This window comes from Naegleria gruberi, assembly GCF_000004985.1.
Source record: "Naegleria gruberi genomic scaffold NAEGRscaffold_83, whole genome shotgun sequence".
NCBI lineage: Eukaryota > Heterolobosea > Eutetramitea > Acrasida > Naegleriidae > Naegleria > Naegleria gruberi.
In genome coordinates this window covers 17,461-35,359 of record NW_003163244.1, presented here as the reverse complement: position 1 = coordinate 35,359, position 17,899 = coordinate 17,461, and the positions used below count along the sequence as shown (strand labels likewise).

Below are 17,899 nucleotides of genomic sequence, written 5' to 3'. Positions count from 1 at the left end.
TTATCGTCAACAATATTAATCGTTCCCTTTATCTTCATTTCAAGCCTTTTAATTTTCCCGCCAAAATTCAAGTAATTGAAATTCATCTTTAAAAAATTATCTGCAAGCATCTAGGTTCATCACTAACGAATATATCATGTACATAATCATCATCAATAACAACAACTAAGAATTGTAAATAATGACGAGCATTAGTAATAATAGTAGTATGATAAGTAGTCGGTCATCATCTCCTCCGGCTAAGACTACAAACAATGGAGTGACAACTCCAATGAGTGCAACGAGTACACGATCTGCTTCGGCTTTTTCAAATTACTCGAATTCTTCCCCTAGTAATAAGAGAAGAAATTACAAATCAAATAATAGTAATCAAAATTCTTCAGCCTCACTCGTTTCAAAAACAACTGATCCTGACGATAATGAGTCAATGCTGGGATATCTCGATCAAATGTCTCAAATTCCATCTACAGCTTCTCCGTCCCCTCTCTTACTACCTCTCAGTACAAAATTCAAGTCACAAAAAATTCTGAATACCAACACTCCCCAATTTCAATCAGCTCTGAAAGAAATTAAAACACTAAAAAATCAAGCACCAACAAAGGAAACACTGAGAAGAGTTGCTCATGAAATTAAGGATAAGAAAATTATCGCTAAATTAGCTCAGCTACACTTAGATGTGGTGGAGCAGAGGAGAAAGGAGGCAAAGGAGCAAGGTGTTACTTTCAGCGAGTTTGGAGCTACTGGTAAAGTGGCCACTGACGATGACGGTAATGATGAAACACTTGATTTTATTGAGCAGGTAGTCAAGAGACTTTCTGAGCACTTGGAATTCACTAAAGTTGAACTTTTCAAAAAAGTAGATATTATCACAACAACTGATGAGGATGTTTTTTTGGACAATTTCAAGAAAAATGTAGTGGAAAAATTGGAGAAGAAACAGAGTGGAACTGGTAGTATAATCAAGACAGACGAGGAAATACAAAGCTTTTTCGATGAGAGGATAAACCTGGTATTTAAATTTTGGCAACAAGAATTTGTATTGAGACTAAAAAGCTCACTACAATTAAAGAAGGAACAAGAAATGGAATCTAATAAGGAAAATCACGATTCTAATCTAATTGGTATTGATAAACACAGAAAATTACAAGTGGAAAATCAGGTATTAAACTCACTTGTGGAAAAGAGAGATAAAATGCTTGAAGAGCAAAGAACAGAATATTTCAAAGAGATACTTTGTCTGAAAGAAGAACTAACAAAACTCAACTATCAATACGTTCCACCCTCTTACTTTCCTGAAAATTTTGATGCAGTTCTAACGTTATCATTTTTGGAAGATGAAAATATTAAGGAACTTAATCAAATCTTATTACAAACTAAAAACGCTCTTGATGATAGAGACAATGAAATTAGAAACCTTTTGAACTCTATCAATACTTTTCAAGCTGATACTTTTGAGAAGTTGAAAAAGCATAGTCAAACAAATACTGATTTAATTGAAAAGTTAATGGAGACAGCGAATGCTTTCAAATTTAAAGCTCAAAGATTATACGGTGATAATAACATTCCACACGATCAATATCAATCATTACTTGATAAGGCTTTGCAATTAGAGAAGGAGAATGAAAAAATCAAAAGGGAGCTATCTGCTTTACAAAATATCCAAAAAGCACAAGCTATGGTTGCTATGGAGGAAGTTGCAATACCACCAGTAAATATTGCAACTCCTGCTTTAAATAAGTCAGGATCAGCAACAGAAAGATCTCCTGGTTCTGTAGAGGCAGATGAAGATGATGATACCGTCTCAGTAACTTCTGCTACAACCACTTTCACTAACTATACCACTACAACAAGTCAAGCACCTAATAATATTAATGCTAGTGTTTTTAATGTTGGAGAAGGAGATGAAATTACTCCAATAGTTGTCAATCCTGTCGTTTCTCAACTCAAGAAACAAATAAGATCAAAAGAAAAACGTATAACCAAACTTACTGCCCAACTAGATGAAGCTCAGGCAAAAATTAAAGACTTTGAGGATCCTGAAAAGATAAAAGAAAGTATAATGAAACCTCTAAGAAAGTATAAGGCCTATAGAGAGTTAATTGTAGCTTTAGAAACTGAGACTTTCATTTTACAAAAAGAAATTGACAAATCTCACATTAGAGAGGATGATTTAACAAGAACTAAGAACAATCTCCTCTTCAAAATTGAAGACTTGACGACCAGATTAAGAGAATTGAATGAATGGAAAGACGAATATCAAAGAACTTATGTTGATAAGACTCAATATTATATTAATGAAATCGAAAGACTGAAACGAGATATGGCAGATAAGGATGATTTGCTCACTGTTCAGGAATCGCACATTCTGGATTTGAGTAATGAAAATATCAAATTGAACACTGAAATTACCAAACTCCTCTCTAAAATATCCTATCTTAGAAGTGAAATCAGTGATCTTCAATCTGATTTAGCAGAAAAAAATAAGGCAGTTATACCTCCAGAACCAGTAATAGAAAGAGTTATTGAAACAGTTGAAAAAGTTGTGGAAAAGTATGTTTCTCCTCCGCCTATTGAAAGAAGCGATTCTGGAGTGCAGACTGATTTCCCTAAAACTGTATTTAAAGAATTGAAACCTGATGAATTAGAAAATGAAATTGAATTGACAATATCTACAAGTAACCCAACTTTAAGCATAGCCTCATTTGATCAAACAAATAAGGTTAGTTCAAGGAAGTCAAACATTCCTGTTAGTAGTCGATCTACTATTGATAACAATCCAATTTCAAGTAGAAATCCAAATACTAACCTTGGCACTGCCTTAAAATCACTTAAACCTGATGATAAATCAAAATCAAGTGCTAATACATCAAGGGGTAATATCCCTACAAGTATGAATACTACCAGAAGCACAAACTCTACTCAAGACATAACAATACCTTCTCCAAAGATAACTCCAGAAGTTGTTGAACAGGTTCCAAAACCAAAAGAAGAACCAATTCAAACAGTAGAAATTGATGAAAGTGATCCAGACTATGATTTCCACAAGTTCAAGACAAAATTACAACAAGAGGAAGCAAGAATCAAAGAGGAACAATTACAAAAAGAGAAAGAAGCTGAACCTAAGCAACAAAGTAAGAGTAATCGGTCAAGCAGAAGTAATAGTAGAGGAAACAGTAGAACTAATAGCAGAACAAGTAGTAGATCATCAAGTAGAAATACTAATTCCAGATCATCTTCAGTAGTAGCATTATCTTCTCCATTAACAGTGGTAACTCCAGAACCAGGGGAAGAAGCTTTGAATGAAACCCAGTCAACTGCCTCACCAACTACACCCCTCAATGAAGATACATCTGTTTTATTGGACGCTACAAATGATGAAGAGGAAGAAATAATGGTTGATCAACGCTCTTCATCTCCTGAAAAACGTCTCCATAGACTTGCCTCATTAGAATTCTCAAGAGGAGATAATGACATTAAACAAATGATTCTTGAAGCAAGAAGAAAATCAATGGATGAGGCAGAACAAGCCAAATTATTGGTTGCTAACCAAGATAATGCCCTTCCTGTGATTTCTATCAGTGAAGATGAAAAACCAGTAGTAGAAGAAGAGAGTCTTGATGTCACAGATTCCCCTACTAATCCAGATGAACATACTCAAATGATAAAACCTGAAAGGAAGAGCGTCAAGTTTTCAGCAATGATGGATGACAACAATGTTAATATTCAAGCAATTAGACCAAAAAGAAGACTTGGAACCATGACTCTTATTGAGCGATTACTTATCAGTCAAGAGGGTAGAGAATTGAGAGAACATGGTTATAATGATTATTACTATGATGAAAATGGTAATTTGGTTTTAAAGAAGGGAGCTGGTGGATCTGGAGATGATAAATCAAATAGTGATGGGAATACAACAGCGAATAGTGATGGTAAATCAACTAAACCTGCAAGCACGAAACTCTCTGTTGTAATTTCTAAAAACAGAAAACGCAGTGAATTCCTTAAAGATAAAACCAATAACAATTACAAGTACAAGTTGGATGAGGAAGAATTAACAGAAGAATTTATTAGAAATATGGATCCTTCACACCCTCTTTATCGTAAATTTTATGATGAGCATGGAAATTTGCTTTATGACTTTAATAATCCAAACATGTCCATTGCTGATTTCCTCAATAGAGGTAATAATGGAGCTGATGATGAATCAAATTCTAGATTATCACCAACATGGAATACTGGATCGTTCAATGGAAGAAATAATGCACATGGTTTTTCAACAAATTTAGCAAGAAGAAATAGAGGTAATTCAAGAATTTTGGGTGACAACAATGATGGCTTTGGGGATCTTTTTATTGGTAAAAATCCAATAGATGGCTCTGATCCTAACCATACCGTCTCATACTCAAAAACACTCTTCTCTGATGGAAGTACCAGAAATTATAATGGTAATAGAAGATCTACCAGTAGTAATGGCAGCAGACCAAACAGCTCTCAAGGACTTCATCCAGGAGCTTCCCTCACTATAACCACACCAACTCTATTCAAGTCATTAGGACAACATATTGAGTTGAGTAACTCTTCGAAACAAAAACGATTGGAAGCATTGATGAAGGAAGAGCAAGACAGATTAGAAAAAGTATTGACAAGCTGGAATCAAATGTCAAAAGGTCATCCTGACTCAATTAGCAAAATGAAAGAAGAATTACTTCAACAATTAGAAGAGGAAGAAACAAGCCAATATTATGACATTAAGCAAAATACTCGTTCATTGTCCCCTTCTAAGAAGGAACATCTTATTGAGAAAGAATTTAATGTTATTAGATACACTCCTCAAAATATTTCGGAAATACTTTCAGAATTGGGCAATGAATCTAAAATTGGACTGGAGACTGATAGTGATAGTGATAGTGAAGAGGATTATGAACATATCACCCCTACAGATTATCTAATGAGACCACTGTTAAAAATCAAAGGTTTTCCAGCAACAAGTAAGAAATCAGCAGAAACCCCAGCTCTGCCAACTCAACCATCTCAACCTACAGATGATTCATTACTTTATGATATTAACACATTAGGTCAATTGGATAAGCTCAACAACTCTACAACTACAGCAAATAATAGTATCATGAATATAAGTAGCATTAATTTGATTAATATTCATGAAAGAAATAGTTTTAATTCCATTACACCAACAAACAGTGTCAGTCCTACAAATGTTCATTTAGTTTCAGCTCCTGTCGTTCCAAAGTTTGGCGTGAAGGGAAGAAAACAAGTGGCTTCTGCTTCATCTGAAGTGCAGGCTCCTCCACATATTCACAGAATACCATCAATTGGTCAACAGAGAAGTAAGAGTGTTGCTACTTCAATCGACGAAAAACCTAGACCTTCAACAACTGTAACATCCAGAAGGATCAATAAGCTTGGATTAAGATCTGAATCAGCAATGGATACTCTAGAGCATGCAAAAAAATCCAAAATGAAATAATGACATTTATTAAGGCTCTACAAGCTACCAATTCTTTCATTCATCAAATCAGTTGCTTTTTGAGCCATATTTACCATAGAATAATAATTAATTGCATCCTTTCTAACTTGCATACTATTCTGATCCTTGGTAATGATAAAGAACTTTCCATTCGGTAATCCATCTGGTACCATTGATTGATCCATTACAACGCTTAAAGATGCAATATTTGCATATGGAATAGTAACTATTTCTTCCTTTTTAGTGTAAATTCCAAATGTTCTGATAATTAGCTCTTTGTTTGAGTCATTAAGAATGAGTTCCAACACTATAGTTTTGTAAACAGCAAAAAGAATCAAAGCTCCAGCACAAGGAAGACAGAATAACAAAGCGATACCAAGAGTAAGCATCCAACCATTTTTCCCACTTGGTTGCTTAATGACAATTCTTCCCAATAAATCCTTTTCAACACTAAATTTTCCCTTAGGAGAAGAAGGATTAGTCATGATTGTTGGAGTGTAGGAGGGATCTAATTGTTGCATACACATTATTTGGAATGGTTGAGGAATAATAGATTGGGAATTTTGCACATTCGGAATCATAGAAGGAATAACACTCCTCGGATCGTGTTCTTGATGATTAATGATCGATTGCTGAACAGGCACCGAAACAATCATATTTGTTTGGTGATATTGCTGTGGGTAATAATTAATTAATGGTAGCTCTTGATTCATCTCGAAAAGAGGGCGCCTTATTTCACACTTTTTTTAAATTGTGTATTGAATTGGTTATATATTTAATACAATTAATTTAACTCAACAGAGTGTTAAATTAATTGTAAAATAATTATTAACCTGTCAAACAATTTTAAAAAAAATACGAACAACGTATTAGACATTAACATGCCAATTATTCGGTATTATTTAACAGTTGGATGTGTTAAAGATAATTTACAAATAATTTGACTGCTGTAAATGTTGTCTATTCTATGGATAAAAAAGACAATTTAGCAAGATCATCACAACAACACAACTTTCAAAATTAGTGACTATTACGATTAATTCAAAGATGGTGTCCTTTTAGTGGTGCGTCTTGTTGCTCAATTTTTCTAGATATGTACTTTAGCACAAGATTGAAGGATCCTACCAGATTTGTGGTGGCCAAAATTGTCTTTTTAATACTGATGACCTTATTGAATGCCAAGTTGCATCTCAATATCTTTCTAAGGCATTCAAATTTTCTTAAATCATCACTAATCGGTCCTTATTAGAAATTAACCCATTCTGCCTCATGCGCTAATAATAATACTGATGCTTTGATTTTCCATGTTTTGTGGTGTAGAATTGCGCGATTATGCCCAATTCAAATATGATGGTGTGGACCTAGACGCAACAACGAGGCTGGCCAATGTTGAGTGATTTTCAGCAGCCCAAATAGCCTTTCCTTAGTAGTATGCTTAGACAAGGTTTTAAGGACACTACAGAAAAAATCAATCACACTCACATACCACTACAACTCATATACACATTCAACAACAACCAATTTATCAGGACAATATAATCAGCCTCAAACAAAATAGTGATTCTCTATTGCACTGTCCTACACCACTACTTGCCCGTTCTCTTTTTGAAATTATGGTCAAAAATAACAAAATAATGCCAGAACCTTTATATGAACTGAAAAGCCCTCGACAATTTTCAGAGGGAGGATCCGTTCATATTCCCATTGTTCCCATTGATAATATTGTTAGTTATATTACGAATAGCATGCCACCACTTCAACAACAGCAACCAACAATCGCCACCACTACTACAACAACAGTCACTACTACTACTACTACACCACAACAAGCACACCACCAGGAGGATGAGCTAGAAACTAGGAAAACACTTTCATCAGTAGTAACTTCTACATCAATTTTGAATAGCTCTGTTTTTAGTACTTCAATAGTGGGTTTATTAGAGAGAATTCCTCTGATGGTCAAACTTATTCTAATTGTTGTTTTTGCTATTCTTTCATTATTTGTATTTGGTTCATTACTAATTGTCAAATCCGTACAACAAATACAATCAGCTTACCAAATTCAAAGCTTATCGGAATTGTCGGTCTTACTAGCTGATGTTACTCATCGAACACAAATTGAGAGAGGCTCATCATCTTTATACATGGGCTCTGGAGGTAAATCATTTGTTCTTGAATTGCCTCAGTACAGAAATGATACTGATAATGCTATTAAGGCCTATCAAGCAAGAAAGGTTACCCTTCTCCAAATATTAGGTGATGACTCTACGAGAATATACAAAAATTCAGATGATAACTTGAAAGGAATTGATACTTATATTGCTGGTCTTCCTGTCTGGAGAGAAAAGATTTGGAAATTACAATTCAATGTAACAAAGGTTGCCCTAGATTATTATACAAATTGGAATACATTAATGATTGATACTATATTGATGATTTCTGGACAAAGTACTGATGCTACCTTTACTAATATACAAACGGTATATAACTTTTTAACTGCCATGAAAGAGTTTAATGGTTTGAAGAGAGCAGTAGGTTCAAACGGTCTCGCAGCTGGTCGTTTGTCCACGGCAAATTATAACTACTTCCTTCAAATCCAAACACAGGTAAGTGTTGTTAACAGCTTAATAAGATGATATTTAATATTATATATTGCAAATACTACCTCAATTATATAGAGTGACCTTCTTCAACACTACTTGGATTTAAAGAGTAATGACCAATTCCATAATGAATTTATCAATAGAGTTACTTCAACTCCTGTCTATTCACAATGTAAAACAATGGAAACGTATATTGTTAACAATTATCAAAGTTTGACTTTGTACAAATCAACAGATTGGTTTAATAACATGACCTTGGTGATTAATGCCATGAGAGAAGTTGAAGATGTATTGAGAAATACTTCTCTCGACTATGCAAATCAGCTGAATAATCAAGCTATTGGATCGCTTATTGGATTTGTGGTCGCTACATTTTTCGTAACATGTTTGAGTACTACTATTGCAATTGTGTTTTCCAAGACAATTGTAGGTCCTTGGAAGAAGATTCTCTCACTCCAAGAAGATACTGTCCATAAATTCGTTCCTAGAGAATTTATGACTATTGTAAATAAGGACAAGGTTACTGATCTGAGACATGGCGACTTTTTTGAAAAGGAGTTGGATATTATGTTTGTGGATGTTAGAAACTATACTGGTATTAGTGAAAGTCTCACTTCCCAAAAAGTATTCAAATTCATTAACAAGTATTTGAAGGTAGTAGGTCCAATTATTAGAAGACACAATGCTTATATTGATAAGTATTTGGGTGATGGTTTTGCTGCCTTATTCTTAGAACCAGGTCAATCAGTTCATGCTGCCATTGCTATTCAAAATGCTCTCGAAGTATTTAATGAAACCCTAGGTCCTAAATATCCATCCCTTGCAGTAGGAATTGGTATTGTGAGAGGCAGTGTTGCTGTTGGTTTGGTAGGAGAATCTAAGAGAATGGATCCAACTATTATTGGCGATTCTGTCAATTTATCTGCTAGATTGGAATCTTTAACAAAACAATACGGAGCTAAAATTCTTGTTTCAAGAAATATTTTGGATACCACTCCTCATACTGAGGATAACTTCTTTAGAAGAATTGGTAAAGTAGCTGTCGTTGGTAAGAAGGAATCTGTAGAACTTATTGAAATTTTACCATACGAAGATTGTCCAAAAAGATCAACAAAGGATTTGTTTGAGAGTGCCACTGATTTACTCTATAATCCAAAAATGTTCAATCCTGAGGCATCCTATGCTATTTGGAAACAAATTACTTCCATTGATCCAGATGACATGTTAGCTCATATGAGATTAGATCTTTCAGAACAACTAATGGAAGATTCAAGTGGATGGGATTTCTGTGATAGACCAACCAAGAAATAGATCTACTATGCAATATATTACGCTAGAGAAATTTCTTTCTTAAAGAATTGGATTATGAAGGAAGGGCTCTTTTTCAAAAGAATATCGAGCAACAGAATTTGGAAATTTTCACCAATGAGTTATGTGAATAAAGTTTCCAAATTGGCAAACTATATTTAAAATATGTACCGAGATTCGTTGAATTTGTTTCTAGGAATGTGAAGTTCAAACCTTCTCTCGAGGAATCAATTTTTGATAAGGCATTGCTTTCAGAAATTAAGGTAAAGATTGGCTACGGCCATATCACTATGAATATACCTCATCCCGTCCGATTTGAGAAGTTAAGCATCGTCGAGCCACATCAGTACTGAGGTTGGAGACAACTTGGGAACCTGTGGTGCTGTAGTCTTTTTTAATTCTTAATAATAATAAATCATCCAATGAACACAATCAATGATTTATTTTTTATATGTACATTCTATTTCTCATAATAATAATTAACTAGTTTTCTCTTTGGTTGAATCCATGATTTCTTTGAAAGAGGTCTAGAAGAATCCAAAATATGAAGTGTGTAAGCTTCTCTTGATTTTTCACTAGTATTCTCAAAACTCTTGTGAAGTAAATATCCATGCAATATAATCAAAGTGCCCTTCTTTGCTTCAACACTAATATACTTGTCATGATCATAGTCCATTTCTGTAGTGTATGGCAATAAATCAGGTTTTTCCACTCTCATTTTCATTTCATATTCAACTGAACCATTTTCTTTCTCTATTGGTGTACGTTCCCATCTCTTTACGCATCCCCATTTGTGAGATCCTGGCAACACATATAAACATCCATTCTTTGTTGTTGCATCTTCCAATGCAAACCAACAACCAATCACAGGTTTCTCCTTTTCATTTTCATCCAATTCATTATACAAAAATGTTGCATCCTGATGAGCTATAACTTCACCTCCGATGAAAGGTTGTTTAAATATGACCATACTTTGCAAAAGCAATGGTCTTTCGAATTGTGAGAGTGTCTTGACTATTTCGAATAAACTTTCCTGATGGGAAAACTCTCTAAATACCTTATTTTGATCATGAATAGCATGTCCAATCTTGTTAATACAAGTAAATTTATCTTGCTTTAATTCACCTGTATTCGGATCAATATTTGCACTCTTTTCTAAAAAGAAGGAAATATTATCAATGGATTGATCAAAATACCTGTCCAAATCTCTCTTTGAATCTTGTTTATAAGTTGAAAATATAGAGTGATTTTGATTAGGATGAAAATCCTTCTCAACAATTGTTTTAATTTCGTCCCGAAGAGTTTTAATCATTTCTTCGGCAATGAAATTTTCAAACACGAGAAAGCCTTGTTCATTAAATTGATCAATTTGTTCTTGACTAAGAAAACCCATTTTTTCTTATTGTTCCTAAAGTAGAGACACCTGAGATGTAGCAGTTGTTGTTGATTTAAACGAAGAAGAAGATTTTTTGCAAAGCCTTCGGAAGCTTTTTGTTGTTTTTTTTTGTAATATTTTCAATTCATTCCAGAGAAGAGATTTAGTGATTGGAGATTTTTAATCTCTTGATGCAACAAGAGATTGAAGAATGGTTCATTGAGAAAGGAGTATTTATTATTGTTGAATGTTTCTAGTCTTGTATGGAATGATTTGTCGAGTATTGAAACGAGCACGTAACGGTTCATTGGTTTTAACTCTCTTCATGCTCATGAATGAATTATTGCCATTATAATCTCTATTAGTTTGATTGGAATCAGAGGAACATGAAAGATTGGCCAATTCTCGTTTCATTGCTCTTTTTTTTTGGATTGATAGAAATATATTGTGCAACATGTAGTGTTGTTGGAATATTTAAGGTGATGGGAACAAACGAGAAGATTATTAATAGAATTTGAATTTTGAAAGTGATGAAAATTATTGAAGGTGTTGAATTAATTAAATACTATTAATAATTTCATCTTTTATTGTTATTTAACATTGATTGTTGAATTTCAAAGAATAGAAATAAGATAGATTGGAACCACTGAAATGAAAAACTTAAATGGTCTTACCATTAAAGAGGTCCTTATTCAATAATAAACGAAAGAAACAAAATCAACACATATTGTAAATTCAATATCTGATCAATCATATTGGATTAATAAGGTCATTCAAAACTCCACCTCCGGAGTTCAAAACCCCAAAAGTTCCTTTCAACTCAATTGAATTAAAAAAAAATGAAAATTTCTCAAGTAATCATTTCCACACTCTTATTGTGTGGTTTGGTTGTGATGGTCAACGGTGATATCCCTGTCCATTGCTTGTTCCATCAAGTTTTCGGTGATTGGACCTTCTATCGTACCTCAACTTCATTCTCTAATGATGTTGTTCATAATACTTGTGCTTTGACTAATCCTCTTCCTAATGTTAATGTTGACACTATTAAATTGAGATTGTTGGCTCCTGATGTTGTTTATGATGAACAAGGAAATGAAGGCTTCTGGACTTTGATTTATGTACGTTTTAAATTATTCATCATTTTTTATATTAATATTTTAATTATTCATCATCATTCATCATTATCATGTATTAATATATTAATCATTACGCACTTTATTATCATGAACCAAATATTAATACAAACATTATATTATCATCATCGTCATCATCATATCATTATTTATACAAAATTAGGATCAAGGCTTTGAAGTTGTTATTAACAAGCAAAAGTATTTCGCCTTCTTCAATTATACCCAACAAGGAAAGGTTGTTACTAGTAACTGTGGTCAAACCTTCACTGGTTGGTATCATGATGCTGGTATTGCTGTTAAGAAGGTTTGTTTCTATTCTCAACCTATTTTACAATAACTTTTAACAAAATTGAATGATCGTGATGATGATTGAAATAGTTCGGTTGTTTCAGAGGTATTAGAACTGGTGCTCCATCTGAATCCACTCATGAACATGAACTCATGTCTGCTCCAAAGGTTGACTTGAAGAATAAGGTCTTTACCAATAATATGGAAAAGATTAATACTATTAACAAGAGTCAAAAGATGTGGCAAGCTACTGCCTATCCACAATTTGAAGGTAAATCTCTCGAATTTATGAGAAGAATTGCTGGTGGTCGTACTGCTAACAAGAATCGTAAGGCTGCTTTGAAGGCTCAAAAGGAAAGATTCCAAACTATTTTCCAAACTCAAGCAAGAGTTAATGGTAACAAGAAGATTATTACTGAAGAAGATGTTAATGCATTGCCAAAGGAATTCTCCTGGACCAATGTTAATGGCATGAATTTGGTTGTTCCAGTCAGAAATCAAGGTGTATGTTTTTTTATTTTTTTTTATTTTTTTTTTTTTTTTTTTTTTTTATTTATATTTTGAATTGATCAAATATGGAAACTTATTTATTTTGAATTACCAAATATGGTAAGTCTGCGGAAGTTGCTATGCGTTCAGTTCAAGTGACATGTTTGGCAGTAGAGTTCGTGTTATTACTAATGGTACTAAGACACCAGTTTATTCTCCACAAGATATTGTTGAATGTTCCGCATATTCTCAAGGGTAAGTTTATTTTTCACCATCAATCAGATCTTGGTAACTAACTAAACAATATCTGTAGATGTGATGGTGGTTTCATGTATTTGGTTTCCAAGTATGCTGAAGATTATGGTTTGGCTGAAGAATCATGTGATCCATACAAGGGTGTTGATAGTGTCTGTAAGAAGGATCAATGTCCAAAGAGAGCTTATGGTACTAACTATGCCTACACTGGAGGTTTTTACGGAGCTACTAATGCTAAGAATATGATGTATGAATTGTATCATGGAGGTCCACTTGCTATTGCATTTGAAGTCTATGATGACTTTTTCAATTATAAGGGAGGTGTTTACACTCACTCAACTGCTCTCAAGACCAAGATTGCTGAACCAGGTTGGGAAGAAACTAACCATGCTGTTTTGCTTGTTGGTTGGGGTGAAGAAAATGGAGTTCCATATTGGTTAGTTAAGAATTCATGGGGTACATCATGGGGAATTAACGGTACGTTTTTATGAGTGATTTTTGAGTTATTAATCAATTATCAATTAATTTGGAATATTCAATTTCATGAACATGTTAAAATATTTTTTAATTCAATAGGTTTCTTGTAAGTTATTAATTTATTCATGATTATTAATCAAATAATTATATTTTAGTAAGATTAAGAGAGGTACTGATGAATGTGATTGTGAATCTGAAGCTGTTAGTGCTGATATTTACAGTTATTAATAAACTTGTAACATTTCTTCACAATAGTTCTATATTCGATTTTAAAAGGAAAACAAGGAGAAATTTATTTATTTTCAACAGATTGTGGATCATTTTGTGGCATCTCTTGAATTGGAGTATTGTTCTTCTTTTTATAATACCAAAATTGGCAGGCAATAATGAAAGAAAAACCAAAGGTTGCAACACTTCCAAGTAAATAAGGTACTCCAGATATTGGATCAAACACTGCATCCTCCTGTCCATACGCAACAATAATACTGACAATGTACAGGATTTGAGTTAATTCATCAATTAAAAACATTAAGAGCTGAACAATTGGTTTGAAACGTGACATTTAAGAATTAACTTACTGAAAGACCTTTCACTCCTTTTCTTTTATAATTTTTGTAAACTTGTGGAGCTAGTGCTGCAACATAACAGATACATGAAATGTATGAGCAAACAATTCCCAAAATGTATAAATATTGAGGTTGTTCAGTGGATGAAACACAACTCTGCACCATCATCATTATTTCCTCTTCACCTTGAGTCAATTCTGCCATTACAATCATCAATATTACTATAATTAGAGTTAACAAATTGGGTAAATAGTGAGAAGGAAGAATGGTCTTTTGAGTTGTTGTCATTTCAGTAGATGTAGATCCACTTGTGCTAGTTTGTAGAGATGAAGTTGCATGCTTTGAACTTTCGTTTGATTTCTTCCAATTTCTAACTCTTTCCAACAACTTCTTAAACTGTTCAAACTTGAACTCATACCAAATATATTGTGAAATAATAATCACATCCATTGCAACATAATAAGCTGCCAAATAAATCTGTGTTGCTAATTGATTAGTCAAAATACACCCAACAAGATTAGTAATATCACCAATCATCCAAATTACAAAAACATAAATTGATAAGCCAGCTGAGGATTTCAATGTGAAATTCTTAATAATTTGTGGAAATAAACTAATCATACTAGTAAGAATACTCAACCATCCAATCACATAACTTGCCACATCTGAATTCGAATAGAAACATTGACGAAAGATTAAAGCAATTGCAATGTTGTAATGATCCTTTCCTTTCGTGTGAGGATAACATTCACAATAGAATGATGGAAAGACATTTTCCATAGGAAATTGAGTCATTTCGTTTTTTCTTGTTTGTTTCGGTTGTGAAAAGGAAAATTTTTTAACTTTCAGATAGGAAAATTAATGAAAAGCTCACATTGAGAATTCACAGGACTTGAGGAGTTGTGAAAATCGATTCGAATATTCAAAAATGAAATCTTCATTCTTGAACTATTTTCTCCTCAGTCTCAATATTGAAGAATTTAATCAAAATTACAAGTTTCGTCTACATTCCACAGACGGACAATTTAATTTCCTTTTATTTTTTATAAAATTAAATTTATAAAAATATGCAAAAGAATTACATACAGTTCATCTTATCGGGATATGTTGAGTAAGGACTTCTTTTAAATCCTTTCTCCCCATTCCCAACTACTTTACCAGTAGTAAGTAATCTCCTCAGGGAGATTACTGACTTGCTGGTCTGTTGTTCCATTTAATGGTAACTATTTGTAATTCTCAATATATCTAGTCGTAAAATATGGTGTTGGAATGGAGAAGAGAGAAAATAAAATTGTTATTGTGGTTTTGTTGGTTTCTAAATTAATCAACAGTTTTCAATATTGAAATTTAGACTTCAACATAATGTTTTAAAAATAGATAATACATAACATTCTTTTGAATTAATTGTTATTATCCATAGGATTGTGAGATTCTAAGGTCCCATCTTAGATACATAATTAACAACATGAAAATATGATCAATATTAAGGCAAACTCATGTTGTGAACGAAATTCTTAGAAAAAAAACCAAAAATTCAAATTCTCAAACTCTAAAAATGTTGTACGAATTATCATTTATTAATACTACTACCAATAATAATACAAATAATTATAGTAATATTAATACCACCACTAAATATATTTGTGATGATTTGTGGTGTGAAATTTTTCAATTCCTTAATAAGAAACAATTAATCTCTGCATGTTCGCTCACTTGCAAACAATTTAATTGGTTAATATTTAATAGAGTTTCATATCATTTTAATTTATATTCCAAACCGATAACTAGCCTTCTTTACATTTCTAGTAGAATTGCTAATATTACGAGTTTAAATGTTTGTTGGAGTAAACTTGGTGTTGAGGGTGCAAAGTTATTGGCTAGTATTCAAACATTACAAAGTCTTGATGTTTGGTGCAATAATATAACGGATGAGGGGGCTAAGGAAATTTCCAAATTAGGAAATTTAACAAGTTTATCAATTGGTGATAATAATATTGGAAATGAAGGTTTTTATCAAATATGTTCAAATTTGAAAAAATTGAAATTTCTTTCCACTGGATATAATTTAATTTCCAATTCTGGAAATTCAATTTCTAATTTGACAAATTTAACATTTTTAGATTTTCACAATAATAATATTGATAATTCATTTCTATCAATGGAAATTTGTAATAATTTATTTAAATTAGAACATTTAAATGTTAATGAATGCAAATTAACTTCCGAAGCATTTATAAATATTTCCAAATTGAGTAATTTAATAGTATTAAAGGTTAGTCACAATATTATCGGAGATTCAATCCTTCATTTTGCAAAATTAAAGAAACTCAAACAACTTGAAGTTTATTCAAGTGAAATTTCTGATAGTGGAATGAATGAAATTTCCAATTTAGAATTATTAGATTTAAAATATTAATAAATTATATTAATAAAAATGGTTTCATATTTTTTATATTTCACATTTTAATGTAATGAATGGCTACGGCCATATCACGATGAATGCACCTCATCCCGTCCGATTTGAGAAGTTAAGCATCGTCGAGCCACATCAGTACTGAGGTTGGAGACAACTTGGGAACCTGTGGTGCTGTAGTCTTTTTTAAATTATCCCGTAAACACAATAATTTATTTTTTTAACAATTAATTTGTGATATTTTGTGTTACTACCGTGATAATAGAACTACATCTATAGTTTATTAATGATTAATAACTAGTTATATACAATTTACATTGTTGGAATTAATTTCATTTCTTTAAATACAAATTTTTTCATTTCACAATTTTCAAATTCCATTCCATTTGTCAATTCCATTAAAAATCCATGATGAGTAAATATAATAATATTATTACTATCATTCAATGAATCAAGCCAATATTTAAATTTTTCCATTCTTTCTCTAATTTCCATTTTTGGTTCATACCATTTACTTTCCATAAAAGTAGTATTTAAAATATTAAATTCATGTTGATAAAATTCTTCGTCCAATTGTTTCAATTCAACACCTGTATCACATGGTAATTTACCTGCTTCTCTTTCTTGTATTAAAGGTTGTAATAATAATTTAATATTATATTTTTGTAATACTTTAATACAATCTTTCAATGTATTACATTTTCCATCAATTTTTATAAATTGAGCAGATAAAGCATAAATAGCAGTTTCAATAGTTCTCTTTAATGGTGATACAATAATTAAATACTTTCTAAATTCCAATTCTTTAATATTATTGTAATGAGTATTTAATTGATCATTCACTTCCACAAATAAAGAATTAACTTGACGTGATTGTTCAATTCCTTTCGGAGTAAGTGTTGGATCTCTAATATTTGCATCACCTAATAAATTATGATAGGCTTGACCATGTCTTAGTAATTTTACAAATTTTCCTTCATCCAAAATAATTGAATTATTATTTGCCTTTGCCTTGATAGTAATGCAATTAATAATGTAGAGTACAATTGTTATCAGAAGTAATACTGAGAGTGATTGGAGTGTTGTTGGTCGCATTGATTTTTTTCTCTGTGGAATAATGGATTTGACAGTAAAAAGGAAGAGGAGGATCGGTGAATTTTGGATAAACTGGGTAATTGTATCCAATTTTCACACAACTGAATTGTTGTGATGGTTATTTGGCTTTTGGTGTTTATTCTCTTTTTACTTGTTTACAATGTTGGTTATCTAGTGAAAGCCATAACAATACTAAGGAAGAAGACCTAATAGCTTAAATTCTTGAAGAATAAACAGACATTCTGGAAGATCTACTACTACAATGTGAATCTATCACGATTTTTCATATTCATGAAGAAAGCACTGAATTAACATGATGGATACAGAGCTAAGCAAACAAAATTAAGAATAATTAACAATTTACCAAATAGAAATGAAAAATCGATAAAAAAACAATCAATTGGAGGTTATT

At 32.2% G+C, this 17,899-nt stretch overlaps 6 protein-coding genes across 6 annotated transcripts; 3 read left to right on the top strand and 3 right to left on the bottom strand.

Annotated features, from left to right (window-relative positions):
* Nucleotides 1-181: 181 nt before the first annotated feature.
* On the top strand, nucleotides 182-5,937 carry NAEGRDRAFT_82156 (viral A-type inclusion repeat protein; the record flags this gene model as incomplete). Its single annotated transcript, XM_002669368.1, has 1 exon — nucleotides 182-5,937. One exon carries the CDS (start codon nucleotides 182-184, stop codon nucleotides 5,483-5,485), a length of 5,304 nt encoding a protein of 1,767 aa, XP_002669414.1. The 3' UTR covers nucleotides 5,486-5,937.
* Nucleotides 5,938-7,119: 1,182 nt separating this feature from the next.
* On the top strand, nucleotides 7,120-9,399 carry NAEGRDRAFT_75632 (uncharacterized protein; the record flags this gene model as incomplete). The annotated part of the gene is made up of 2 exons (XM_002669367.1): nucleotides 7,120-8,091; nucleotides 8,164-9,399. The coding sequence occupies 2 exons, from the start codon at nucleotides 7,120-7,122 to the stop codon at nucleotides 9,397-9,399; spliced, it is 2,208 nt and encodes a 735-aa protein (XP_002669413.1).
* Nucleotides 9,400-9,823: 424 nt separating this feature from the next.
* Nucleotides 9,824-10,890, bottom strand: NAEGRDRAFT_59944 (uncharacterized protein). The gene has a single exon (XM_002669334.1). It carries the CDS (start codon nucleotides 10,787-10,789, stop codon nucleotides 9,857-9,859), a length of 933 nt encoding a protein of 310 aa, XP_002669380.1. The 5' UTR covers nucleotides 10,790-10,890; the 3' UTR covers nucleotides 9,824-9,856.
* A 720-nt stretch (nucleotides 10,891-11,610) lies between these two features.
* Nucleotides 11,611-13,641, top strand: NAEGRDRAFT_75630 (uncharacterized protein; the record flags this gene model as incomplete). Its single annotated transcript, XM_002669366.1, has 7 exons — nucleotides 11,611-11,889; nucleotides 12,068-12,208; nucleotides 12,283-12,700; nucleotides 12,807-12,936; nucleotides 12,995-13,413; nucleotides 13,513-13,519; nucleotides 13,569-13,641. The coding sequence occupies 7 exons, from the start codon at nucleotides 11,611-11,613 to the stop codon at nucleotides 13,639-13,641; spliced, it is 1,467 nt and encodes a 488-aa protein (XP_002669412.1).
* Nucleotides 13,642-13,982: 341 nt separating this feature from the next.
* On the bottom strand, nucleotides 13,983-14,774 carry NAEGRDRAFT_75629 (uncharacterized protein; the record flags this gene model as incomplete). The annotated part of the gene is made up of 1 exon (XM_002669333.1): nucleotides 13,983-14,774. The coding sequence occupies one exon, from the start codon at nucleotides 14,772-14,774 to the stop codon at nucleotides 13,983-13,985; it is 792 nt and encodes a 263-aa protein (XP_002669379.1).
* A 1,930-nt stretch (nucleotides 14,775-16,704) lies between these two features.
* On the bottom strand, nucleotides 16,705-17,487 carry NAEGRDRAFT_75628 (uncharacterized protein; the record flags this gene model as incomplete). The annotated part of the gene is made up of 1 exon (XM_002669332.1): nucleotides 16,705-17,487. One exon carries the CDS (start codon nucleotides 17,485-17,487, stop codon nucleotides 16,705-16,707), a length of 783 nt encoding a protein of 260 aa, XP_002669378.1.
* Between the last annotated feature and the right edge of the window lie 412 nt (nucleotides 17,488-17,899).

Bases quoted from the DNA above. Each gene is read 5' to 3' on its own strand.
- NAEGRDRAFT_59944 (XM_002669334.1), bottom strand. From the start codon at position 10,789: ATGGGTTTTCTTAGTCAAGAACAAATTGATCAATTTAATGAACAAGGC.